Source organism: Coregonus lavaretus (assembly GCF_964263955.1).
Source record: "Coregonus lavaretus genome assembly, contig: HAP1_SCAFFOLD_2813, whole genome shotgun sequence".
NCBI lineage: Eukaryota > Metazoa > Chordata > Actinopteri > Salmoniformes > Salmonidae > Coregonus > Coregonus lavaretus.
The window spans coordinates 40152-66757 of NW_028157695.1; the positions used below are offsets into that span (position 1 = coordinate 40152).

The following is a 26606-nucleotide window of genomic DNA, read 5'->3' on the forward strand; positions in this document are numbered from 1 at the left end:
TCTTTAAAAATTTTTTTTTGCTGTGGATTGTTTCAAATCACAAGTGTGTAGTCCTATGCGTATTTGGGAAGCCCACAATTTGGGCAGCGCGTGTTGCAATATGTCTAGCTGATTGAGTTGCGGCTGTCAGTGAGAAGCATCTAAAATATGTTAAGATAATGTGTCTAGAGTCTAATTAAAAATTTTGCAACAAAAAGAAGGGAGGGGTGTGTGGTGAAGATATGGCTTGTCTCTCTCCAGAATGCACTCCGCTGTCTCCCGCCAATTCTTTCGCATTCATTGTTTCATTCTGTGAATTGTTTGCCCTTTCTTTTTTGATTAATTCCCCAATACAATTAATGTATGTATGTAAATGTAAATACATTACATACGTCACCAGTAGTAGGCCTAGTAAATGTACCGTTAATCCCCCGTAATTTGATTGCATTAATATCTGCTAATGCATGTAATAATTCGTCATTTACCTGGCCTGCTGCGTGCAAATGTAGGAAAGTCCACATTTGGCAATGTCTGATTTCTGATTGTCTTAACCCACCACATCCACCACACAGGAGGTCCCCTGAAAAAAAACTTGCCAGCCAGGATATCAAAGGCCCGTCCAAACTGATTTGTTCTGGCGCAAGGCCCTGCATCCATAACTAGCGGTTCCAGATATACTACATCCGTAACTAGCGGTTTCCATATTAGCAGGGAGGGGTTTTGCGCGCGCATCGCCCTCGTGCGGCAATGTTTGCAAACACAGAAAGGGGCCTATATAGAATGAAATGCCATTTCAACAGTGCAAGGTGCCGTACCCGACCAACCACGTGACCTAACATAGAAAAACTCCTGGTCATGTTGTTCATTTTTACATTTACATTTTAGTCATTTAGCAGACGCTCTTATCCAGAGCGACTTACAGTTAAGTGAGTGCATACATTATTTTTTTCATACTGGCCCCCCATGGGAATCGAACCCACAACCCTGGCGTTGCAAACGCCATGCTCTACCAACTGAGCTACATCCCTGCCGGCCATTCCCTCCCCTACCCTGGACGACGCTGGGCCAATTGTGCGCCGCCCCATGGGTTTGTTCGGTTATACATCTTCTTTGAGTAAAGCTAGAAGGATTTGTATTCTTTCCACAATCATCTACTGTCATTGTCTTGCAGAGTTTTTGAATAAGCAGTATGCACGCGCACACACACATCCTCACACTGAACCCCCCCCAACTACACTCCGACAGGACTCAGAAGTACTAAAATTACTTTATTACAGTAGATTCTTTGTCCAGTAGCCCTCTTCCAACAAAGACAGTAATTACAAAACATTACATTTGTCCCCTAAAACTGTTTCTCAACTTCTTTTATACATTTTAAATCACTTTATGTTTCAGTAATGTATAGGTTTTCTTTTATGTAATCTTTCAGACATGTATTTTTTTTGCACAATCTATACAGTTTAATACAGGTTACGTGGGAATGGGTACTGTAACTCAACCTGGAGAGGAATACTGATCAAACAGACCATACAGAGATGTCATCCCACCTCCCAAAGGACCAACCAATCAGAGTGGATCTCTTATTTTAATCTGACCATTCAAAGTAGATCTCATCAGAATATGGCCAATCGAAATTAGATCAATCAATTTAGATTTAAAAAAATACATTTCTCTCAATAAGAGAAATAAAAACACCAACAGAAAATAAAAAAGCCTTAAAAAGGGAGGGGGGTGAAGGTGGAGGAGTACAGCACATCCTCCTCAGTTTGGGGAGAGACCGGAAGGTTCTTTTCAGAAAGGATGAGTGTGAAAGAGAGAAGATAGATAATTGTTCACTGGTCAGTGAAGAGTCTGAACTGGTGGAGACAATGGAACTCAATAGAATTCAACGGAACTCAATGGTCTTCAATGGAACTCAATGGGCTCCAACGGAACTCAATGGGCTCCAACGGAACTCAATGGTCTCCAATGGAACTCAATGGGCTCCAACGGAACTCAATGGTCTCCAATGGAACTCAATAGAATTCAACGGAACTCAATGGTCTCCAATGGAACTCAATGGGCTCCAACGGAACTCAATAGGATCGATCCAATGGAACTCCCAATGGAACTGCCCCAGAACCAAACCTTCTTGTGTGTGTGTACAAGGTATGTTGTTGACTATGTTTAAAAAAAAAAAAAAATTGTTTAATACCATCGTTCGAGACCCTATCAGTTATCACAGTGGTTTGTGACTTTACAATACAAGCAGTTAATTTGTCTCGACTTTTCTTTGTTTTTCTTTGTTTTAAATTATTTTTTTATTCTAAATGTACAATATTAACACATTTTATCCTATACATTCCACATGAAATCGACGTTAAATCGACTATATATATATATATTATATTTGTATATGCTTATTTCGCCACACCTCCCCCACCTTTATATATCCGCTCTTCACTTCTCATATAAACCTTTATATCTATACACTTTATTTTATACATAAATATTCTCCTATACGTTCCTTCCAGGGGGTAGGTGGGTCTGTCTGTTTGAGGAGGGGTTCGGAGGGTGGTCCGGTGGGGAGGAAGTGGTAGGGGGGCGGTAACGACGGGGTGATCTTGAGCTGGGGGGGGGTGCAGGAGCATTGCGGGGGGCGACAGCAGCTTCACCACCCACCCACCCAAAAGGACATTCAGCAGTCATAAACCAACAGCTATACTGTAATGTACTATACTATTCTACAGTATACTTACACCATTCTATAACTTCCTCACTCTCCTTTCAACATTCTGTAAACCCCTCACTGCAAGTTCTCTTCCTGCTCCGTAATCCCAAAATCCTTTCTTCCACCGATCTTCCTTAATCACTCTTTAACTTGGCCTTAACCTCCTTTACCAGTTCTATACACCCACCCTCTCGTATCACTCTGTTCATAAACACCAGCAGCTCCATAGGTGGGGGGGGGGCATGGGGGAGGGGAACTGTTGAGGGGTAGAGGTAAAAGGAAACAGAGAGGGAGGAAAGGTAAGAGTGGGTGAGAGAGATGGTGAAAAGGTAAGAGTGGGTGAAAAGGTAAGAGTGGGTGAGAGAGATGGTGAAAAAGGTAAGAGTGGGTGAGAGAGATGGTGAAAAAGGTAAGAGTGGGTGAGTGAGAGATATGGTGAATTTGGATCATTGTGCATGTGGACATTAAAGAAGTATAGGTATGTGCTAGTATCCCTGTAAAGTCACATGATCGTGGCAAAGTGCTGTTGTCATGGGATCAAAATGTCCGCCCAGACCAGAGACTGACAGGGACGTGGACCTATGAGAGCATCGCATCGCTCAGACTGACCATCCTATTGGCTATAACTGACACACAGGAGGCTGTGGAAAACTAACTGTGAACCCTGAGAAGCCTGTCGGCCTTTTGGCTTACATCTACATAGAGGGCCAAATGTTAGTGCTGGGTTGGAACAAAAGTCTGCACCCCCTGCATTGGCCACTTCTGGCCAACATGGATATGATAGAGAAGGATCTCTCACTGGAGGCCTCTTCTCTTTGGCATCTCTACCTGAGGAGTGGGCTTCCAGTTTAGGACAAACATAGAAGTCAATAACTCCCTTGACCACAGTCTTAAGTCTGCATCTCAAATGGCACCCTATTCATTCCCCATGTAGCGCACTACCTTTGACCAAGGGCCCTGGTCAAAAGTAGTGCACTATGTAGGGAATAGGGTGCCATTTGAGACACATCCATATAGTAAAACTACTCCCTGTTGAACACACATTCTGATTGGCTGACAACCCTTCTACAACGTTCCTCTTGCTATGTCTTTCTGTGTCGCATTCAAAACAAACCTGTTTCAGGAATGGACATAAGTCGATCTGAGTATTCATGTTTTTTTTTTTTGTTTGACTTCGAATAAAATCCCAAATGTGTTTGATCTAACTGTTGGCACTGTAGTAGATATTATAAGCATCATGACATGTGTGACTGCATTATACTCTGTCAATGACAACTTCCTGAAGGACTGCATTATACTCTGTCAATGACAACTTCCTGAAGGACTGCATTAGACTCTGTCAATGACAACTTCCTGAAGGACTGCATTATACTCTGTCAATGACAACTTCCTGAAGGACTGCATTAGACTCTATCAATGACAACTTCCTGAAGGACTGCATTATACTCTATCAATGACAACTTCCTGAAGGACTGCATTAGACTCTGTCAATGACAACTTCCTGAAGGACTGCATTAGACTCTATCAATGACAACTTCCTGAAGGACTGCATTATACTCTATCAATGACAACTTCCTGAAGGACTGCATTATACTCTGTCAATGACAACTTCCTGAAGGACTGCATTATACTCTGTCAATGACAACTTCCTGAAGGACTGCATTATACTCTGTCAATGACAACTTCCTGAAGGACTGCATTATACTCTGTCAATGACAACTTCCTGAAGGACTGCATTATACTCTGTCAATGACAACTTCCTGAAGGACTGCATTATACTCTATCAATGACAACTTCCTGAAGGACTGCATTATACTCTGTCAATGACAACTTCCTGAAGGACTGCATTATACCATCTCTAGTAAAGGACTGCCAAAAGTGATTTAGACAGTCTTGTTTAAAGTGTGTGTGTGGGTCTATGGCAAACAACGTGACATGAGGAGACTGGCGTAGTTTGACATTATTAGACTATGGCACATCTACATTCTGACATGGCTGGGTTACTGTATTCTGATATGGCTGGGTTACTGTATTCTGACATGGCTGGGTTACTGTATTCTGACATGGCTGGGTTACTGTATTCTGACATGGCTGGGTTACTGTATTCTGACATGGCTGGGTTACTGTATTCTGACATGGCTGGGTTACTGTATTCTGACATGGCTGGGTTACTGTATTCTGACATGGCTGGGTTACTGTATTCTGACATGGCTGGGTTACTGTATTCTGACATGGCTGGGTTACTGTATTCTGACATGGCTGGGTTAGTGTATTCTGACATGGCTGGGTTACTGTATTCTGACATGGCTGGGTTACTGTATTCTGACATGGCTGGGTTACTGTATTCTGACATGGCTGGGTTACTGTATTCTGACATGGCTGGGTTACTGTATTCTGACATGGCTGGGTTAGTGTATTCTGACATGGCTGGGTTAGTGTATTCTGACATGGCTGGGTTAGTGTATTCTGACATGGCTGGGTTACTGTATTCTGACATGGCTGGGTTACTGTATTCTGACATGGCTGGGTTACTGTATTCTGACATGGCTGGGTTACTGTATTCTAACATGGCTGGGTTACTGTATTCTGACATGGCTGGGTTACTGTATTCTGACATGGCTGGGTTACTGTATTCTGACATGGCTGGGTTACTGTATTCTGACATGGCTGGGTTACTGTATTCTGACATGGCTGGGTTACTGTATTCTGACATGGCTGGGTTACTGTATTCTGACATGGCTGGGTTACTGTATTCTAACATGGCTGGGTTACTGTATTCTGACATGGCTGAGTTAGTGTATTCTGACATGGCTGAGTTAGTGTATTCTGACATGGCTGAGTTAGTGTATTCTGACATGGCTGGGTTACTGTATTCTGACATGGCTGGGTTACTGTATTCTGACATGGCTGGGTTACTGTATTCTAACATGGCTGGGTTACTGTATTCTGACATGGCTGGGTTACTGTATTCTAACATGGCTGGGTTACTGTATTCTATAGTCTATACACTATCAGTGTTGAACAGAGGATGACAGTGTTGAAGAGGAAGAGGGAGAGAGAGGAAGAGGGAGAGAGAGGAAGAGGGAGAGAGAGGAAGGGAGAGAGAGGAAGGGAGAGAAAGGGAGAAAACAGGAAGGGATATTGACTTCCCCTATGACCCCCCCAACCTAGGGTGCTGTTTCCAATGTGTATGCTAGCCGTGTACGTATGTGTGTGTGTGTGTGTGTGTTTGTGTGTATGTTTGTGTGTTTGTGTGTATGTGTGTGTGTGTGTGTGGAAGACCAGCATCCCTGTGTGATTATGGTTTGGTCAGGTGTATCAAAAGTGTCTTTAGTTCAGTGTGTGTGTCTTTAGTGTGTGTGTGTCTTTAGTTCAGTGTGTGTGTGTGTCTTTAGTTCAGTGTGTGTGTGTGTGTGTCTTTAGTTCAGTGTGTGTCTTTAGTGTGTGTGTGTGTCTTTAGTGTGTGTGTGTGTGTCTTTAGTTCAGTGTGTGTGTGTGTGTGTCTTTAGTTCAGTGTGTGTGTGTGTCTTTAGTTCAGTGTGTGTCTTTAGTGTGTGTGTGTGTCTTTAGTGTGTGTGTGTGTGTCTTTAGTTCAGTGTGTGTGTGTGTCTTTAGTTCAGTGTGTGTGTGTGTCTTTTGTGTGTGTGTGTGTGTCTTTTGTGTGTGTGTGTGTGTCTTTAGTTCAGTGTGTGTGTCTTTAGTTCAGTGTGTGTGTCTTTAGTTCAGTGTGTGTGTCTTTAGTTCAGTGTGTGTGTCTTTAGTTCAGTGTGTGTGTCTTTAGTGTGTGTGTGTCTTTAGTTCAGTGTGTGTGTCTTTAGTTCAGTGTGTGTGTCTTTAGTTCAGTGTGTGTGTCTTTAGTTCAGTGTGTGTGTCTTTAGTTCAGTGTGTGTGTCTTTAGTTCAGTGTGTGTGTCTTTAGTTCAGTGTGTGTGTCTTTAGTTCAGTGTGTGTGTCAGTGTGTGTGTGTGTCTAGGTGTATGACAGGTGTGATCCGTTGGAGATCTGGGAGGTGATGCTGGCGCTCCTGCTCATGCCCTGTTCGCTCCGCCCCCCTCCCGATGTCGACGCCCTCCTCATAGCCTGGGGGCTGTTCCTGGCCCCCCCCACGCCCCCCCCACTCCCCCTCTGATTCCCCCCTCCAGAGGGCTGGTGCAGGCTCCAGGGAGGGGGTCCCCCAGCCAGCACAGGGTGACCCCACGGCTGCTGGGAGTTGGACCCCCCCTGGTGTTGGCTGTGACCATGCTGAGACCCTCCCCAGCCCCCTGGGCTACCGTGTGTCTCTGAGCCAGAGCCCTGCAGGTTAGAGAGGACCATGTTGCTGAAGCCTAGTCTCATGGACTCTGAGTCGAAGGCCTCCATCTCTCTGGCCTGGCGCTCCAACAGGGACCTGATCCGCTCCACACGCTCGTTCTGCAGAGACAGCATCTCCTCCTCAATCTGGAGGGACACACACACACACACCGAGAGAGAAACAGTCAAGACACACACACACACACTGTGATGCCAACACCTTCCCTCCCAGTCCCCACCTTGTGTTCCAGTAGAGCCCTGCGGAGCGACACTCTCTGCTCCAGCTCCCTCCGCTCTCTGTCGTGCTGGGCGTCTGTCTGCATCTTGATCTTACTCTGGTAGGCGTTCAGCAGCTCCAACTCCTGCTGCAGCTGCTGCCTCAGCACCTGACACTCCCCCTCTTGAGCTTCGTCCAATCGCAGCTGGAGAGGGAGAGAGGAGTAAAGGGAGGAGGGACGAAATAGAGAGGGAGGGGAGGGAGGGAGGGGAGAGAGAGAGAGGGAGGGAGGGAGGGAGGGGAGAGAGAGAGAGAGAGGGAGGGAGAGAGGGAGGGAGGGAGGGAGGGAGGGAGGGAGGGAGGGAGGGAGGGAGGGAGAGAGGAAGGGAGGGGAGAGAGAGAGGGAGGGAAGGAGAGAGGGAGGGAGGGAGAGAGGAAGGGAGGGAGGGAGAGAGGAAGGGAGGGAGAGAGGGAGGGAGGGAGGGAGGTCTAGCCTTTTAGATCTGAAGTGATTCACTAACTCCATCTAGCCTTTTTAAAGCCATTTGGGGAAGGCACAAGGGACCAATTTGGGATTGAGCATCTCTTTTGCCTGTGTGTGGTACACAGATTGGGTGTAGACTAGAGTGTGTGTGTGGTACTCACAGCCTGTGTGGACTAGAGTGTGTGTGTGGTACTCACAGCCTGTGTGGACTAGAGTGTGTGTGTGTGGTACTCACAGCCTGTGTAGACTAGTGTGTGTGTGTGGTACTCACAGCCTGTGTAGACTAGTGTGTGTGTGTGGTACTCACAGCCGGTGTGGACTAGTGTGTGTGTGTGGTACTCACAGCCGGTGTAGACTAGAGTGTGTGTGGTACTCACAGCCTGTGTGGACTAGTGTGTGTGGTACTCACAGCCTGTGTAGACTAGTGTGTGTGTGTGGTACTCACAGCCTGTGTGGACTAGAGTGTGTGTGTGGTACTCACAGCCTGTGTAGACTAGTGTGTGTGTGTGGTACTCACAGCCGGTGTAGACTAGAGTGTGTGTGTGGTACTCACAGCCTGTGTAGACTAGTGTGTGTGTGTGGTACTCACAGCCTGTTTGGACTAGTGTGTGTGTGTGGTACTCACAGTCGGTGTGGACTAGAGTGTGTGTGGTACTCACAGCCTGTGTAGACTAGAGTGTGTGTGTGGTACTCACAGCCTGTGTAGACTAGAGTGTGTGTGGTACTCACAGCCGGTGTGGACTAGTGTGTGTGTGTGGTACTCACAGCCGGTGTAGACTAGAGTGTGTGTGTGGTACTCACAGCCTGTGTGGACTAGAGTGTGTGTGGTACTCACAGCCTGTGTAGACTAGTGTGTGTGTGTGGTACTCACAGCCTGTGTGGACTAGAGTGTGTGTGGTACTCACAGCCTGTGTAGACTAGAGTGTGTGTGTGGTACTCACAGCCTGTGTGGACTAGAGTGTGTGTGTGGTACTCACAGCCTGTGTAGACTAGTGTGTGTGTGTGGTACTCACAGCCTGTGTAGACTAGAGTGTGTGTGTGGTACTCACAGCCTGTGTAGACTAGTGTGTGTGTGTGGTACTCACAGCCTGTGTAGACTAGTGTGTGTGTGTGGTACTCACAGCCTGTGTGGACTAGAGTGTGTGTGGTACTCACAGCCTGTGTAGACTAGAGTGTGTGTGGTACTCACAGCCTGTGTGGACAGCATGTTGTTGATAGAGTGGTCGTACTGCTCGGCCAGGATGGCCAGTTTCCTGGTCTGCTCCTCCTTCAGTCTCTTGAGCACCGCCTTGTGGTCGGCCTTGGGAGTGCTCTCCAACAGGTGGTGTCTCAGGGCCTTGTACTGACGTGTCTGGATCTTACACGTGTCCTGGAACTGCTTCTTAATCTGCAGCTCCTTGGACTGGGGGGGGGGGGGGGTGTTGAAAATGGTAAAACTAATATTGCCCACCATGGAACGTTGCTTTGAATGAGATTCCCTCATACTAAATCTATGCATTTGTCTGTGCATCCACAAATCTTTGTGTGTGCGTGTGTCTCTCTGTGTGTGTGTGTCTCTCTGTGTGTCTCTCTCTCTGTGTGTGTGTGCCTCTCTCTCTCTGTGCCTCTCTCTCTCTGTGCCTCTCTCTCTCTGTGCCTCTCTCTCTGTGTGTCTCTGTGTCACTAAGTGTCCTTTACCTTTAAACTCTTGGGCTGCTGTCGGACCTCCATGACGTGTTTGCGTCTCAGCTCTCTCTCCCTCCTCTTGTTGTACTCCAGCTGATTGGTCAGTTCCGTCTGGTGCTGCGTCCTGATAAGCTCCGCCCTCATCTTCTGGATGGTTCCCAGATGTCTGAACTCCAGCTCCTGCATCGACTCGTGATGTCTGAGCAGCATGGCATGCTCCAGGTCCTTCTGGGTCTGACGCTTATTCAACTCCTGAGCGACAGGGAGAAGAGAGAGAGGGAGGAGAGAGAGAGGGAGAAGAGAGAGAGGGAGAAGAGAGAGGGAGAAGAGAGAGAAGAGAGGGAGAAGAGAGAGAGAAGAGAGAGGGAGAAGAGAGAGAAGCGAGGGGTTGAAACAGATGGAGGAGAGAAAGAGAGGTGGTTGAAAGAGGGGGGAGGAGAGAGAGGGGGTGTGGTGGTGTGGGGTGGTTTGGGGTGTGGTGGTGTGGGGTGGTTTGGGGGTGTGGTGTCGGGTGGTGTGGGGTGGTTTGGGGGGTGTGGTGTAGGGTGGTGTGGGGTGGTTTGGGGGGTGTGGTGTAGGGTGGTGTGGGGTGGTTTGGGGATGTGGTGTAGGGTGGTGTGGGGTGGTGGTGTGGGGTGGTTTGGCGTTTATTTTTATTTAACCAGGTAAGCCAGTTGAGAACAAGTTCTCATTTACAACTGCGACCTGGCCAAGATAAAGCAAAGCAGTGTGATAAAAACAACAACAACACAGAGTTACATATGGGGTAAACAAAACGTACAGTCAATAACACAATAGAAAATCTATACATACAGTCAATTACATTTACATTTACGTCATTTAGCAGACGCTCTTATCCAGAGCGACTTACAAATTGGTGCATTCACCTTATGATAGCCAGTGGGACAACCACTTTACAATAGGTTTTAATTACAATTTAGTATTAACACTGGAATGATAGATGTGCAGAAGATGATGTGCAAATAGAGATACTGGGGTGCAAATGAGCAAAATAAATAACAATGTAAATAACAATATGGGGATGAGGTAGTTGGGTGGGCTAATTACAGATGGGCTGTGTACAGGTGCAGTGATCGGTAAGCTGCTCTGACAACTGATGCTTAAAGATAGTGAGGGAGATAAATGTCTCCAGCTTCAGAGATTTTTGCAATTCATTCCAGTCATTTGCAGCAGAGAACTGGAAGGAATGGCGGCCAAAGGAGGTGTTGGCTTTGGGGATGACCTACTATGGGTGGGTGTTGCTATGGTGACCAATGATCTAAGATAAGGCGGGGATTTGCCTAGAAGTGATTTATAGATGACCTGGAGCCAGTGGGTTTGGCGACTAATATGTAGTGAGGGCCAGCCAACAAGAGCGTACAGGTCACAATGGTGGGTAGTATATGGGGCTTTGGTGACAAAACGGATGGCACTGTGATAGACTACATCCAATTTGCTTGAGTAGAGTGTTGAAGGCTATTTTGTAAATGACATCGCCGAAGTCAAGGATCGGTAGGATAGTCCGTTTTACGAGGGAATGTTTAGCAGCATGAGTGAAGGAGGCTTTGTTGCGAAATAGGAAGCCGATTCTAGATTTAACTTTGGATTGGAGATGCTTGTGAGTCTGGAAGGAGAGTTTACGGTCTAACCAGACACCTAGGTATTTGTAGTTGTCCACATATTCTAAGTCAGACCCGCCGAGAGTAGTGATTCTAGTCGGGCAGGCGGGTGCAAGCAGCGTTCGATTGAAGAGCATGCATTTAGTTTTACTAGCGTTTAAGAGTAGTTGGAGGCCACGGAAGGAGTGTTGTATGGCATTGAAGCTCGTTTGGAGGTTTGTTAACACAGTGTCCAATGAAGGGCCAGATGCAGTCTGCAGTCATTTGAGAAACCAAGGCTATTTAATCTGCCAATAGGAATGCGGTGGTTGACAGAGTCGAAAGCCTTGGCCAGGTCGAGGAAGACGGCTGCACAGTACCGTCTTATCGATCGCGGTTATAATATCGTTTAGGACCTTGAGTGTGGCTGAGGTGCACCCATGACCATCTCAGAAACCAGATTGCATAGCGGAGAAGGTACGGTGTGATTCGAAATGGTCGGTGATCTGTTTGTTAACTTGGCTTTCAAATACTTTCGAAAGGCAGGGCAGGATGGATATAAGTCTGTAACAGTTTGGATCTAGAGTGTCGCCCCCTTTGAAGAGGGGGATGACCGCGGCAGCTTTCCAATGTCTGGGGATCTCAGACGATACGAGAGGTTGAACAGGCTGGTGATAGGGGTTGCGACAATTTCGGCAGCTAATTTTAGAAAGAAAGGGTCCAGATTGTCTAGCCCAGCTGATTTGTAGGGGTCCAGATTTTGCAGCTCTTTCAGAACATCAGCTATCTGAATTTGGGTGAAGGAGAAGGGGGGGGGGGGGGGCATGGGCAAGTTGCAGCGGAGGGTGCAGAGCTGGTGGCCGGGGTAGGGGTAGCCAGTGGAGCTGGTGGCCGGGGTAGGGGTAGCCAGTGGAAAGCATGGCCAACCGTAGCAAAATGCTTGTTGACATTTTTTTTTTAATGGGGCATGCTTATTTAAGATGGAGAGGAAAGCACTTTTGAACAACATCCAGGCATCCTCTACTGACGGAATGAGGTCAATATCCATCCAGAATACCTGGGCCAGGTCAATTAGAAAGGCCTGCTCGCTGAAGTGTTTTAGGGAGCGTTTGACAGTGATGAGGGGTGGTCGTTTGACCGCGGACCCATTACGGACGCAGGCAATGAGGCAGTGATCGCTGAGATCCTGGTTGAAGACAGCGGAGGTGTATTTAGAGGGTAAATTAGTCAGGATGATATCTATGAGGGTGCCCATGTTTACGGATTTAGGGTTGTACCTAGTAGGTTCCTTGATCATTTGTGTGAGATTGAGGGCATCTAGTTTAGATTGTAGGACGGCCGGGGTGTTAAGCATATCCCAGTTTAGGTCACCAAGAAGTACGAACTCTGAGGATAGATGGGGGACAATCAATTCACATATGGTGTCCAGGGCACAACTGGGGGCTGAGGGGGGTCTGTAGCAAGCGGCAACAGTGAGGTACTTATTTCTGGAAAGATGGATTTTTAGAAGTAGAAGCTCAAACTGTTTGGGCACAGACCTGGATAGTATGATAGAGCTCTGCAGGCTATCTCTACAGTAGATTGCAACTCCGCCCCCAGTAGATTGCAACTCCGCCCCCCTCTGAATTTTTGGTGGCCTTCGTAAACCAGGATTCAGACACTGCTAGAACATCAGGGTTGGCGGAGTGTGCTAACGCAGTGAATAGCTCAAACTTGGGGAGGAGACTTCTGATGTTAACATGCAAGAAACCAAGGCTTTTACGATTACAGAAGTCAACAAATGATAGCGCCTGGGGAGTAGGAGTGATACTGGGGGCTACAGGGCCTAGGTTAACCTCTACATCACCAGAGGAACAGAGGAGGAATAGAATAAGGATATGGCTAAAGGCTAAAGGCTTTAAGAACTGGTCTTCTAGTGCGTTGGGTACAGAGAAGAGGGGCAGATTTCCGTGCGTTGTAGAATTAATTCAGGGCATTATGTACAGACAAGGATATGGAAGGATATGAGTACAGTGGAGGTACACCTAAGCATTGGGTAACTATGAAAGAGATAGCATCACTGGAGGTACCGATTGAGCCGGTCTCTGCATGTATGGGGGGTGGGACAAAGGAGCTCTCTGAGGCTGGTTGAGCTGAACTTGGGGCTCTACGGTGAAATTGTATAATAAGAACTAACCCATACAGCAAATGGCTAGGCATATTAACATGGGAGAGAGGCATAATGCAATCACAGGTGTTATTCGAGAGGGCTAAGACAACAACTGGTAATGGTGACGAAAGTTTGGGCTGAGGCTAAACAGATAAACAGGATGGGGTACCGTGTAAAGGAACAGTCCAGCAGGCATTAGCTGTGTAGTTGAGTGATCATAAGGTCCAGTGAACAGCAATAGGTAAGTCCGGGAGCAGATCGTAGGCTGCTAAAGCACAGGCGAGCAGGAGGCACGGCTGTTGATTGCGTGTGCTAGCGGGCCGGGGCTAGCAGATGGATCTTCGTGGTCGTTGCAACGGGAAGCTTGTTGAAACCACATCAGACGATTACGTCGGCAGACCAGTCGTGATGGATCGGCGGGGCTCCGTGTCGACACTAGGAGGTCCCGTCCGGTTGGCAGAGAGGTAGATAGCCGGGAGATGGGCCTGGCTCGAGGATAGCTCAAGGCTAACTGGTACATCGGGAAGTGATGATTAGCCAACAACAGCCATTCGGTTGCAGCTAGCTAGTTGCGATGGTCCGGTGTTAAGGTCCAGTGATTCAGTGATTCCGGCAGAAAATCCGATATGCTCTGGGTCGATAGCACGCTGTGCAGACTGGCCGATAATTGTCCAGGCTAGAGCTGGCTGGTAGGTAGTGCAGGCCACGGACAGTGATGAGTAGCTAGTTAGCTGGCTAGTTTCAGCCGTAGGTTCTTGATAAAAATAAAGAAATAATAGAATCCGTTCCACATTGGTTGAGGCGGGTTGCAGGAAAGTATATTTAGTTAAAGGATGGAAAGTGAGAGAGAAATATATACGAATAAAAAAACAGGCTATTTACACGAACACACTACAGAGTACACGACTGCACTGCTACGCCATCTTGGTGTAGGGTGGTGTGTGGAATGGGGTGGTGTGGTGTGTGAGGTGGGGTGGTGTGCGGTGGGGTGGTGTGGTGTGAGGTGGGGTGGTGTGAGGTGAGGTGGTGTGGTTTGGTGTGGTGTGGGGTGGTGTGAGGTGGGGTGGTGTGAGGTGAGGTGGTGTGGGGTGGTGTAGGAGGGGTGGTATGAGGTGGGGTGGGGTGGGGTGGGGTGGTGTAGGAGGGGTGGTATGAGGTGGGGTGGGGTGGGGTGGGGTGGTGTAGGAGGGGTGGTGTGTGGTGTGGTAGTGTGGTGTGGGGTAGTGTGGGGTGGGGTAGTGTGGTGTGGTATGGGGTAGTGTGGTGTGGGGTAGTGTGGGGTAGTGTGGGGTAGTGTGGTGTGGGGTAGTGTGGTGTGGTGTGGGGTAGTGTGGTGTGGGGTAGTGTGGTGTGGGGTAGTGTGGGGTAGTGTGGTGTGGGGTAGTGTGGGGTGGTGTGGGGTGGTGTGGTGTAGTGTGGGGTGGGGTGGGGTAGTGTGGTGTGGGGTGGGGTAGTGTGGGGTAGTGTGGGGTGGGGTAGTGTGGGGTGGTGTGGTGTGGGGTAGTGTGGGGTGGGGTGGGGTAGTGTGGTGTGGGGTGGGGTAGTGTGGGGTAGTGTGGTGTGGGGTGGGGTGGTGTGGGGTAGTGTGGGGTGGGGTGGTGTGGGGTAGTGTGGGGTAGTGTGGGGTGGGGTAGTGTGGTGTGGGGTGGGGTAGTGTGGGGTAGTGTGGGGTGGGGTAGTGTGGGGTGGTGTGGTGTGGGGTAGTGTGGGGTGGGGTAGTGTGGTGTGGGGTGGGGTAGTGTGGGGTAGTGTGGTGTGGGGTGGGGTGGTGTGGGGTAGTGTGGGGTAGTGTGGGGTGGGGTAGTGTGGTGTGGTGTGGGGTAGTGTGGTATGGGGTAGTGTGGTATGGGGTAGTGTGGTATGGGGTAGTGTGGTATGGGGTAGTGTGGTGTGGGGTAGTGTGGTGTGGGGTAGTGTGGTATGGGGTAGTGTGGTATGGGGTAGTGTGGTATGGGGTAGTGTGGTATGGGGTAGTGTGGTATGGGGTAGTGTGGTGTGGGGTAGTGTGGTATGGGGTAGTGTGGTATGGGGTAGTGTGGTGTGGTGTAGTGTGGTGTGGTGTAGTGTGGTATGGGGTAGTGTGGTATGGGGTAGTGTGGTGTGGGGTAGTGTGGTGTGGGGTAGTGTGGTATGGGGTAGTGTGGTATGGGGTAGTGTGGTGTGGGGTAGTGTGGTGTGGGGTAGTGTGGTATGGGGTAGTGTGGTATGGGGTAGTGTGGTATGGGGTAGTGTGGTGTGGGGTAGTGTGGTGTGGGGTAGTGTGGTATGGGGTAGTGTGGTATGGGGTAGTGTGGTATGGGGTAGTGTGGTGTGGTGTAGTGTGGGGTGGGGTGGTGTGGGGTAGTGTGGTATGGGGTAGTGTGGTATGGGGTAGTGTGGTATGGGGTAGTGTGGTGTGGGGTAGTGTGGGGTAGTGTGGTATGGGGTAGTGTGGTATGGGGTAGTGTGGTATGGGGTAGTGTGGTGTGGGGTAGTGTGGGGTGGGGTGGTGTGGGGTAGTGTGGTATGGGGTAGTGTGGGGTAGTGTGGTGTGGGGTAGTGTGGGGTGGGGTGGTGTGGGGTAGTGTGGGGTGGGGTGGTGTGGGGTAGTGTGGGGTGGGGTGGTATGGGGTAGTGTTGGGTAGTGTTGGGTAGTGTGGGGTGGTATGGGGTAGTGTGGTGTAGGGTAGTGTGGTGTGGTGTAGTGTGGGGTAGTGTGGGGTGGGGTAGTGTGGGCTGGGGTGGTACCTCTCGTGCCAGGTCCTGCTCCACATTGTGCCTGGCTATGAGTATCCTCCGTTTGAAGCGTCGACACTCCAACTCCAGGTACTGTCTCTGTCTCCTCAACAGGTTGGCTTCCTCCTCAGCCTGACAAATCACATCAAACCAAACTTCATTTCATGCGTGGCTCAGGTGGTAGCATGGCGCTTGCAATGCCAAAGGTCGTGGTTTTGATTCCCGCTGGGGTCACACATACAAAAATGCAAACATGACTAAGTCGCTTTGGATAAAAGCGTCTGCTAAATGGCACATATTGTATTATAATGTATATTTATGTAGCACATTTAGTACAATAAAAATGCAGCGCAAAGTGCTTCACATCAATTAATAATAAAAAGTGACATTTCTAGACAAATAGATAAATTAAGAAAGTGAAACAATAAAACAGGGGACAGACAGACCATGGTAACACTTCACTTAAAGCCTCGAGGGCTATTGCTTGATAGCTTGTTATAAGGTTTAGAGCATCTTTATGACCAGTTTAGATCACACCAACTTTTGTTTTATCGTGATTAGGGGGAAGTAAGGCTTGCAATAAGCAGGTATGATACTCTTTATAGTGGCTTAGTAAAGACACATTTAGCTTTACATCTTTTATCCTGTTAACAGCTTTTATCTCGATAATTGACGTCGATGTAACTTGATAATACATATTGATGTAACGTGATAATTCACGTTGATGTAACTTGATAATTCACGGGAATCTTACTTGATAATGCACGGGAATGTTACTTGATAATTGGCGTTGATGTAAGTTGATAATTAATGGGAATGTTACTTGATAATTGGCGTTGATGTAAGTTGATAATTCATGGGAATGTTACTTGATAATTGACGTTGATGTAAGTTGATAATTCATGGGAATGTTACTTGATAATTGACGTTGATGTAAGTTGATAATTCATGGGAATGTTACTTGATAATTGACGTTGATGTAAGTTGATAATTCATGGGAATGTTACTTGATAATTCACGTTGATGTAAGTTGATAATTCATGGGAATGTTACTTGATAATTGACGTTGATGTAAGTTGATAATTCATGGGAATGTTACTTGATAATTGACGTTGATGTAAGTTGATAATTCATGGGAATGTTACTTGATAATTCACGTTGATGTAAGTTGATAATGAATGGGAATGTTACTTGATAATTCACGTTGATGTAAGTTGATAATTCACGTTGATGTGACTTGATAATTCATGGGAATGTTACTTCATAATTTACATTGATGTAAGTTGATAATTGACGTTAATGTAAGTTGATAATTCATATTGATGTAACGTGATAATTTACGTTGATGTAACTTGATAATTAACGGGAATCTTACTTGATAATTCACGGGAATCTTACTTGATAATTCACGGGAATGTTACTTGATAATTCACGGGAATGTTACTTACATTTACATTTTTACATTTACGTAATTTAGCAGACGCTCTTATCCAGAGCGACTTACAAATTGGTGCATTCACCTTATAGCCAGTGGGATAACCACTTTACAACATTTTTCTTTTTTTTTTTCTTTTTTTTGGGGGGGGTGGGTTAAGGGATTACTTTATCCGATTCCAGGTATTCCTTAAAGAGGTGGGGTTTCAAGTGTCTCCGGAAGGTGGTGAGTGACTCCGCTGTCCTGGCGTCGTGAGGGAGCTTGTTCCACCATTGGGGTGCCAGAGCAGCGAACAGTTTTGACTGGGCTACTTGATAATTGACGTTGATGTAAGTTGATAATTCACAATGATGTTACATGATAATTCCCGTTGATGTAAGTTGATAATTAATGGGAATGTTACTTGATAATTCACGTTGATGTAACTTGATAATTCACAGGAATGTTACTTGATAATTGACGTAAATTGATAATTCACCTTGACGTTACTTGATAATTCACGTTGATGTAATTTGGTAATTCACGTTGATGTTACTTGATAATTCACGTTGATGTTACTTGATAATTCACGTTGATGTAACTTGATAATTCACGTTGATGTAACTTGATAATTCACAGGAATGTTACTTGATAATTGACGTAAGTTGATAATTCACCTTGACGTTACTTGATAATTCACATTGATGTAACTTGGTAATTCACGTTGATGTTACTTGATAATTCACGTTGATGTTACTTGATAATTCACATTGATGTAACTTGGTAATTCACATTGATGTTACTTGATAATTCACGTTGATGTTACTTGATAATTCACACTGATGTAATGTGTACTGTACCTGGAAGTGCTGGATGTTCTCCTTCTGTTTGGACAGCCACTCCTGCTTCTCCTTCTTAGGGGTCGACTGGTTCTCACTCAACTCCTACAGGACAGAGAGAAGTGAGTGTGTGTTTACCTCTTCCAGATGCTCCTTGTGTTTCAGTGTGTGTGTGTGTGTGTGTGTGTGTGTGTGTGTGTGTGTGTGTATGTGTGTGTGTGTGCGTGCGTGCGCCTCTCGTACCAGGTCCTGTTCCACGTTTTGTGTAAATAAGTGTCTGCGTTCGAACCAGGGACCCTCTGAACACACCTGCAAAGCAGCGTTAAAGGGATAGCTGCATGTCTATGGACAAGGTATGACAGCAATCCATGCTTTGGTTTTGGATTTCTGTCATACCTTGTCCATAGACTGCTTACAGGGTAAGAAAACCAATGTCTTTTTGTAATTTAGGTCAACTATCCCTTTAAGCTGAATTGAACTATAAACTACTCAAAAGCCATCAGACGTGCAGTCAGACTGCTCCTCAGGTACGACGGAGTCTAGATGGAAACTAGTAGCAATAAGTTGCCATCTACCAAACCAAACATATTTCACATCGGTGGAGCTCCAAACACTTTCTTATTCTGATTTGCAACAAGCTAGCTAGCATATGATACAAAACAAATGCCGCATTGGCTACTAAAACTTTGTAAGACACGGTAGGAAAAGAGGGAAAACTTAAATACTCAGAGCCAATCAAGCGCAAGCCTTGAATACCAGCACTCCCATTCAATCACAAAGTTCCTGAAGTTCCTCCGACTTTCAATAGTTGAGGTCAACCAGACAGGATTTGGAAGGATGGTCACAATATAAAATGTACCATTACCTTCCGCTCTGGAAGCAGCGGCCCTTGCAGAGCAGAGCAAGGGGAATAACTACTTCTAGGTCTAGAGCGGGTGATGTCAAAGGTGGATGCTACTAGATTAGCGCACACTAACAGCTACCTATCTAGCGGTTCCATATCACAAACAGCTACCTAGCTAGCCGTTCCATATCACTAACAGCTACCTAGCTAGCAGTTCCATATCACTAACAGCTGCCTAGCTAGCGGTTCCATATCACTAACAGCTGCCTAGCTAGCAGTTCCATATCACTAACAGCTGCCTAGCTAGCGGTTCCATATCACAAACAGCTGCCTAGCTAGCGGTTCCATATCACTAACAGCTACCTGAATAGCGGTTCCATATCACTAACAGCTGCCTAGCTAGCAGTTCCATTTCACGAACAGCTGCCTAGCTAGCGGTTCCATTTCACTAACAGCTGCCTAGCTAGCGGTTCCATAATCGGCTACCCTCACCCGCCTTTGACCTCCTCGTCTCCGCAGCAACAGGGCAGAGCCCAACTGAGTGATCCGGGTCAACAGCATCAATGTAACAGTTTTGCTTCCATCCCTGTTCCTGTCCCTCACTGGGCTCGAACGAGGGACGCCAAGCAGTGCTTGACCCAGTTCACCCATGAAGCAGCGTTACCTGTTGCGCCACAAAAGCCATGGCCCTTGTGTGTGTGTGTGTGTGTGTGTGTGTGTGTGTGTGTGTGTGTGTTAATACCTATTTGAGCTGTGTGTGTGTGTGTGTGTGTGTGTGTGTGTGTGTGTGTGTGTGTGTGTGTGTGTGTGTGTGTGTATATACTGATCAAAAATATAAACGCAACATGTAAAGTATTGTTCCCATGTTTCATGAGCTGAAATAAAAGTTCCCAGAAATGTTCCATACGCACAATATGCAATATGCCACAGATGTCTCAAGTTGACGGGAGCGCACAATTTGCATGCTGACTGCAGGAATGTCCACCAGAGCTGTTGCCAGAGTATTTAACGTTAATTTCTCTACCATAAATCGCCTCTGTCGTTTTAGGGAATTTGGCAGTACGTCCAACCGGCCTCACAACTGCAGACCAAGTGTATGGCGTGTGGCCGAGTGGTTTGCTGATGTCAACGTTGTGAACAGAGTGCCCCATGGTGGCGGTGGGGTTATGGTATGGGCAGGCATAAGCTATGGACAACGAACACAATTGCATTTTATCGATGGCAATTTGAATGCACAGAGATACCATGACGAGATCCTGAGGTCCATTGTCATGCCATTCATCCACCGCCATCACCTCATGGTTCAGCATGATAACGCACGGCCCATGTTGCAAGGATCTGTACAAAATTCCCGGAAGCTGAAGATGTCCCAGTTCTTCCATGGCCTGCATACTCACCAGACATGTCATCCATTAAACATGTTTGGGATGCTCTGGATTAACGTGTACGACGGCGTGTTCCAGTTCCCGCCATTATCCAGCAACTTCGCACAGCCATTGAAGAGGAGTGGGACAACATTCCACAGGCCACAATCAACAGCCTGATCAACTCTATGCGAAGGCGATGTGTCGCGCTGCATGAGGCAAATGGTGGTCACACCAGAGACTGACTGGCTTTCTGATCCACACCCCTACCTTTTTATGCATATCTGTATTCCCAGTCATGTGAAATCCATAGATTAGGGCCTAATTCATTTATTTAAATTGACTGATTTCCTTATATGAACTGTAACTCAGTAAAATCTTTTGAAATGGTTTCGTTTATATTTTTGTTCAGTACATATAAGTGTGTGTGTGTACCTCTTTGAGCTGCTCTGTGTGTGTGTGTGTGTGTGTGTGTGTGTGTAAGTGTGTGTACAGTTGAAGTTGGAAGTTGACATACACTTGGGCTGGAGTCATTAAAACTCGTTTTTCAACCACTCCACAAGTTTCTTGTTAACAAACTATAGTTTTGGCAAGTCGGTTAGGACATCTATTTTGTGCATGACACAAGTAATTTTTCCAACAATTGTTTACAGACAGATTATTTCACTTATAATTCACTGTATCACAATTCCAGTGGGTCAGAAGTTTACATACACTAAGTTGACTGTGCCTTTAAACAGCTTGGAAAATTCCAGAAAATGATGTCATGGCTTTAGAAGCTTCTGATAGGTTAATTGACAACATTTGAGTCAATTGGAGGTGTACCTGTGGATGTATTTCAAGGCCTACCTTCAAACTCAGTGCCTCTTTGCTTGACATCATGGGAAAATCAAAAGAAATCAGCCAAGACCTCAGGAAAAAAAATGGTAGACCTCCACAAGTCTGGTTCATCCTTGGGAGCAATTTCCAAATGCCTGAAGGTACCACGTTCATCTGTACAAACAATAGTACGCCAGTATAAACACCATGGGACCATGCAGCCGTCATACCGCTCAGGAAGGAGACGCGTTCTGTCTCCTAGAGATGAACGTAATTTGGTGCGAAAAGTGCAAATCAATCCCAGAACAACAGCAAAGGACCTTGTGAAGATGCTGGAAGAAACAGGTACAAAAGTATCTATATCCACAGTAAAACGAGTCCTATATCAACATAACCTGAAAGGCCGCTCAGCAAGGAAGAAGCCACTGCTCCAAAACCGCCATAAAAAAGCCAGACTACAGTTTGCAACTGCACATGGGGACAAAGATCGTACTTTTTTGAGAGATGTCTTCTGGTCTGATGAAACAAAAATAGAATTGTTTGGCCATAATGACCATCGTTATGTTTGGAGGAAAAAGGGGGCGGCTTGCAAGCCGAAGAACATCATCCCAACCGTGAAGCATGGGGGTGGCAGCATCATGCTGTGGGGGTGTTTTGCTGCAGGGGGGACTGGTGCACTTCACAAAATAGATGGCATCATGAGGAAGGAAGATTTTGTGGATATATTGAAGAAATCTCAAGACATCAGTCAGGAATATAAAGCTTGGTCACAAATGGGTCTTCCAAATGGACAATGACCCCAAGCATACTTCCAAAGTTGTGGCAAAATGGCTTAAGGACAACAAAGTCAAGGTATTGGAGTGACCATCACAAAGCCCTGACCTCAATCCTATAGAAAATGTGTGGGCAGAACTGAAAAAGCGTGTGCGAGCAAGGAGGCCTACAAACCTGACTCAGTTACACCAGCTCTGTCAGGAGGAATGGGCCAAAATTCACCCAACTTATTGTGGGAAGCTTGTGGAAGGCTACCCGAAACATTTGACCCAAGTTAAACAATTTAAAGGCAATGCTACCAAATACTAATTGAGTGTATGTAAACTTCTGACCCACTGGGAATGTGATGAAATAAATAGAAGCTGAAATAAATCATTCTCTCTACTATTATTCTGACATTTCACATTCTTAAAATAAAGTGGTGATCCTAACTGACCTAAGACAGGGAATTTTTACTAGGATTAAATGTCAGGAATTGTGAAAAACAGAGTTTAAATGTATTTGGCTAAGGTGTATGTAAACTTCCGACTTCAACTGTATATAAGTGTGTGTGTACCTCTTTGAGCTGCTCTGTGCATGTGTATACGTGTGTGTGTATATAAGTGTGTGTGTGTATGTAAGTGTGTGTGTGTGTATATAAGTGTGTGTATATATAAGTGTGTGTGTGTACAGTGAGGGAAAAAAGTATTTGATCCCCTGGTGATTTTGTACATTTTCCCACTGACAAAGAAATGATCAGTCTATAATTTTAATGGTAGGTTTATTTGAACAGTGAGAGACAGAATAACAACAAAAAAATCCAGAAAAATGCATGTCAAAAATGTCATAAATTGATTTGCTTTTTAATAAGGGAAATAAGTACTTGACCCCTCTGCAAAACATGACTTAGTACTTGGTGGCAAAACCCTTGTTGGCAATCACAGAGGTCAGACGTTTCTTGTAGTTGGCCACCAGGTTTGCACACATCTCAGGAGGGATTTTGTCCCACTCCTCTTTGCAGATCTTCATTAAGGTTTCAAGGCTGACGTTTGGCAACTCGAACCTTCAGCTCCCTCCACAGATTTTCTATGGGATTAAGGTCTGGAGACTGGCTAGGCCACTCCAGGACCTTAATGTGCTTCTTCTTGAGCCACTCCTTTGTTGCCTTGGCTGTGTGTTTTGGGTCATTGTCATGCTGGAATACCCATCCACGACCCATTTCAATGCCCTGGCTGAGGGAAGGAGGTTCTCACCCAAGATTTGACGGTACATGGCCCCGTCCATCGTCCCTTTGATGCGGTGAAGTTGTCCTGTCCCCTTAGCAGAAAAACACCCCCAAAGCAAAATGTTTCCACCTCCATGTTTGACGGTGGGGATGGTGTTCTTGGGGTCATAGGCAGCATTCCTCCTCCTCCAAACACGGCGAGTTGAGTTGATGCCAAAGAGCTCGATTTTGGTATCATCTGACCACAACACTTTCACCCAGTTCTCCTCTGAATCATTCAGATGTTCATTGGCAAACATCAGACGGGCCTGTATATGTGCTTTCTTGAGCAGGGGGACTTTGCGGGTGCTGCAGGATTTCAGTCCTTCACGGCGTAGTGTGTTACCAATTGTTTTCTTGGTGACTATGGTCCCAGCTGCCTTGAGATCATTGACAAGATCCTCCCGTGTAGTTCTGGGCTGATTCCTCACCGTTCTCATGATCATTGCAACTCCACGAGGTGAGATCTTGCATGGAGCCCCAGGCCAAGGGAGATTGACAGTTATTTTGTGTTTCTTCCATTTGCGAATAATCGCACCAACTGTTGTCACTCTCACCAAGCTGCTTGCCGATGGTCTTGTAGCCCATTCCAGCCTTGTGTAGGTCTACAATCTTGTCCCTGACATCCTTGGAGAGCTCTTTGGTCTTGGCCATGGTGGAGAGTTTGGAATCTGATTGATTGATTGCTTCTGTGGACAGGTGTCTTTTATACAGGTAACAAGCTGAGATTAGGAGCACTCCCTTTAAGAGTGTGCTCCTAATCTCAGCTCGTTACCTGTATAAAAGACACCTGGGAGCCAGAAATCTTTCTGATTGAGAGGGGGTCAAATACTTATTTCCCTCATTAAAATGAAAATCAATTTATAACATTTTTGACATGCGTTTTTCTGGATTTTTTTGTTATTATTCTGTCTCTCACTGTTCAAATAAACCTACCATTAAAATTATAGACTGATCATTTCTTTGTCAGTGGGCAAACGTACAAAATCAGCAGGGGATCAAATACTTTTTTCCCTCACTGTATATAAGTGTGTGTGTGTGTATATAAGTGTGTGTGTATATAAGTGTGTGTGTGTATATTGTGTGTATATAAGTGTGTGTGTATAAGTGTGTGTGTGTGTGTGTGTGTGTGTATATAAGTGTGTGTGTGTATATAAGTGTGTGTGTGTATATAAGTGTGTGTGTGTGTGTATATAAGCGTGTGTACCTCTTTGAGCCGCTCCTTGCGTAGTTTGTACTCCCGTTTCTGAGACTCCAGGAAGCTGCTGAGTTCTTTCTTCTGCTGGACCTGAATGTGCTGCTGGAACCTCTTCTCATCGTTGTTAAAGGTCTTCGCCTGCACACACACACACACACACGCACACACACACACACACACACACGTGCACACACACGCACGCACACACACGCGCACACACACGCGCACAAACACACACGCACACACATGCGCACACACGTGCACACACACGCGCACACACACACACACGCACAAACACACACGAAAGAGAGAAAACCGCATGAGCAGGAGTTGCAGTGTATTTCGTTTCCACTGTCCTCTGTGTAGAGTGTATAGCAGAGGTGACAAGGGCCACATCAGGATTTAGAAATGTAATCCATTAAAGGTCAGTCGTTTCAAAATATAAAAGGTACATTATCATTTCTACATACTTTCTATCTGGTTTAAGACGTTCAAGGGTAGCCTGAATAACCCAAAATAATAATTTCCCCCCTGAAAACGTGTTTGTTTTCTTCCTAAATCCATCAGGGGTTGAGTCGGCTGGCTGGCGGGCGGTACTTTGGCCACACAGAGTTCATTGTGTTTTCTGTGTGTCTGTACATCATTATCAATGTTTTTGATCAGTTTCTCTCCTGTGAATTTTTTTTTTATGTATGTGTGTGTATATATATATATATATCTCTGTCTCCATGTGTGTTTATGTCCGTCTCTGTGTGTGTGTGTGTGTGTGTGTGTGTGTGTCTGTCTGTCTCTGTGTGTGTGTATCATTGACGAATATAAACCTTGGATTACTGATGCTATGTAATGGCCAATGAGAGGCTTTGAAGCAACCGACCGCGATATAGGAATGAATGGAATTCTACAGTATCTCAATTAAATGACAAAATGTATTTATGTTTGCAGTGGGGACGGTAACATAAGTACTCTCTAAAAATTATACTTTAAATATGCATTTATTTCTGTAATTATTATGTTCAATTCACAAAATGTAATTTAAGACATTAAGGTGTCTGTAATAAAATATACTTGTCAAAAACAAATGTAGACATTATTTCTTACAACAGTGTACAAAAATGGCTGCGCTGTGGCTTCAAAACAGCGCCCCGCCAGTCATCTAGGGTTTATAAATATATGTGACACAAATGATATACATCATTGGTGTGTATCTCTGTCTCCGTGTGTGTGTCTCCGTGTGTGTGTGTGTGTCTCCGTGTGTGTGTGTGTGTGTGTGTCTCCGTGTGTGTGTGTGTGTGTGTGTGTCTCCGTGTGTGTGTGTGTGTGTGTGTCTCCGTGTGTGTGTGTGTGTGTGTCTCCGTGTGTGTGTGTGTGTGTGTGTGTCTCCGTGTGTGTGTGTGTGTGTCTCCGTGTGTGTGTGTGTGTGTGTGTGTGTCTCCGTGTGTGTGTGTGTGTTGTGTGTGTGTGTGTGTCTCCGTGTGTGTGTGTGTGTGTGTGTGTGTGTGTGTGTCTCCGTGTGTGTGTGTGTGTTGTGTGTGTGTGTGTGTCTCCGTGTGTGTGTGTGTGTGTGTGTGTGTGTGTCTCTCTCTCTTATCTCCGTACATCTTTCTCCATGGCCGCCTGGTGTCTCTTGACCAGTTTCTCTATCTCCTGGGCGAAGCTGTTCCTCTGGCTCTCCAGCTCTTTGTCCAGACGGAGCCGGTGTTCGTCCATCTCAGCCTTCAGCTTGTTCTCCAGACCCATCAGGTGCTTCTGGTGCTGACGCCTCATCCTCTTATAGCCTGACATCTGCTCCCTCAGCTCACTGTCCTGCTCGTGCTCCTGCATCTCACGAGTCACCTGGGGGGGAGAGAGAGGGAGTAAGAGTGGAAGTGAAAGTGAAAGTGAGAGCGAGAGAGAGAGAGAGAGAGAGAAAAAGGGGGGAAAGAGAGGAGATGTTGTGTTAACTTACTGTTGTGTCGAAGTTGTCGAGTGGTTATTCTAATTTAGAGAAAGAGTTTCCAAATGGACAAAGAGATTAAAACAAAATATAAAAAAAAGACTAAAGATGGAGAGATGACTCACCAGCGAGGCAGAGTGTATGGTAGCAAAGTGTTCTCACCAGTGAGGCCGTGCGTATGGTGGCAAAGTGTTCTCTGTTGCGTTCTCTGTAGTGTTTCCTGGGGGTTTGGGCAGGAGCGGCCAGAGGCTCAGTGGGATGGTCCTGCACCTCTGGGTCCTCATGGTAACACTCCTCTTCCTCCTGGCCAAGAAATAAATCATCAACATCTTCATCATCATGAACAACAACATCATCATCGTCACATATCAT

At 46.2% G+C, this 26606-nt stretch overlaps 1 protein-coding gene across 1 annotated transcript; it reads right to left on the reverse strand.

Moving 5' to 3' along the window:
- Window positions 1–1234: 1234 nt before the first annotated feature.
- On the reverse strand, window positions 1235–26606 carry LOC311125053 (serine/threonine-protein kinase TAO1-B-like; the record flags this gene model as incomplete). The annotated part of the gene is made up of 9 exons (XM_084199132.1): window positions 1235–7125; window positions 7218–7400; window positions 8869–9081; window positions 9357–9596; window positions 15819–15938; window positions 18081–18164; window positions 24311–24439; window positions 25898–26134; window positions 26397–26606. 9 exons carry the CDS (start codon window positions 26604–26606, stop codon window positions 6658–6660), a joined length of 1884 nt encoding a protein of 627 aa, XP_084055258.1. The 3' UTR covers window positions 1235–6657.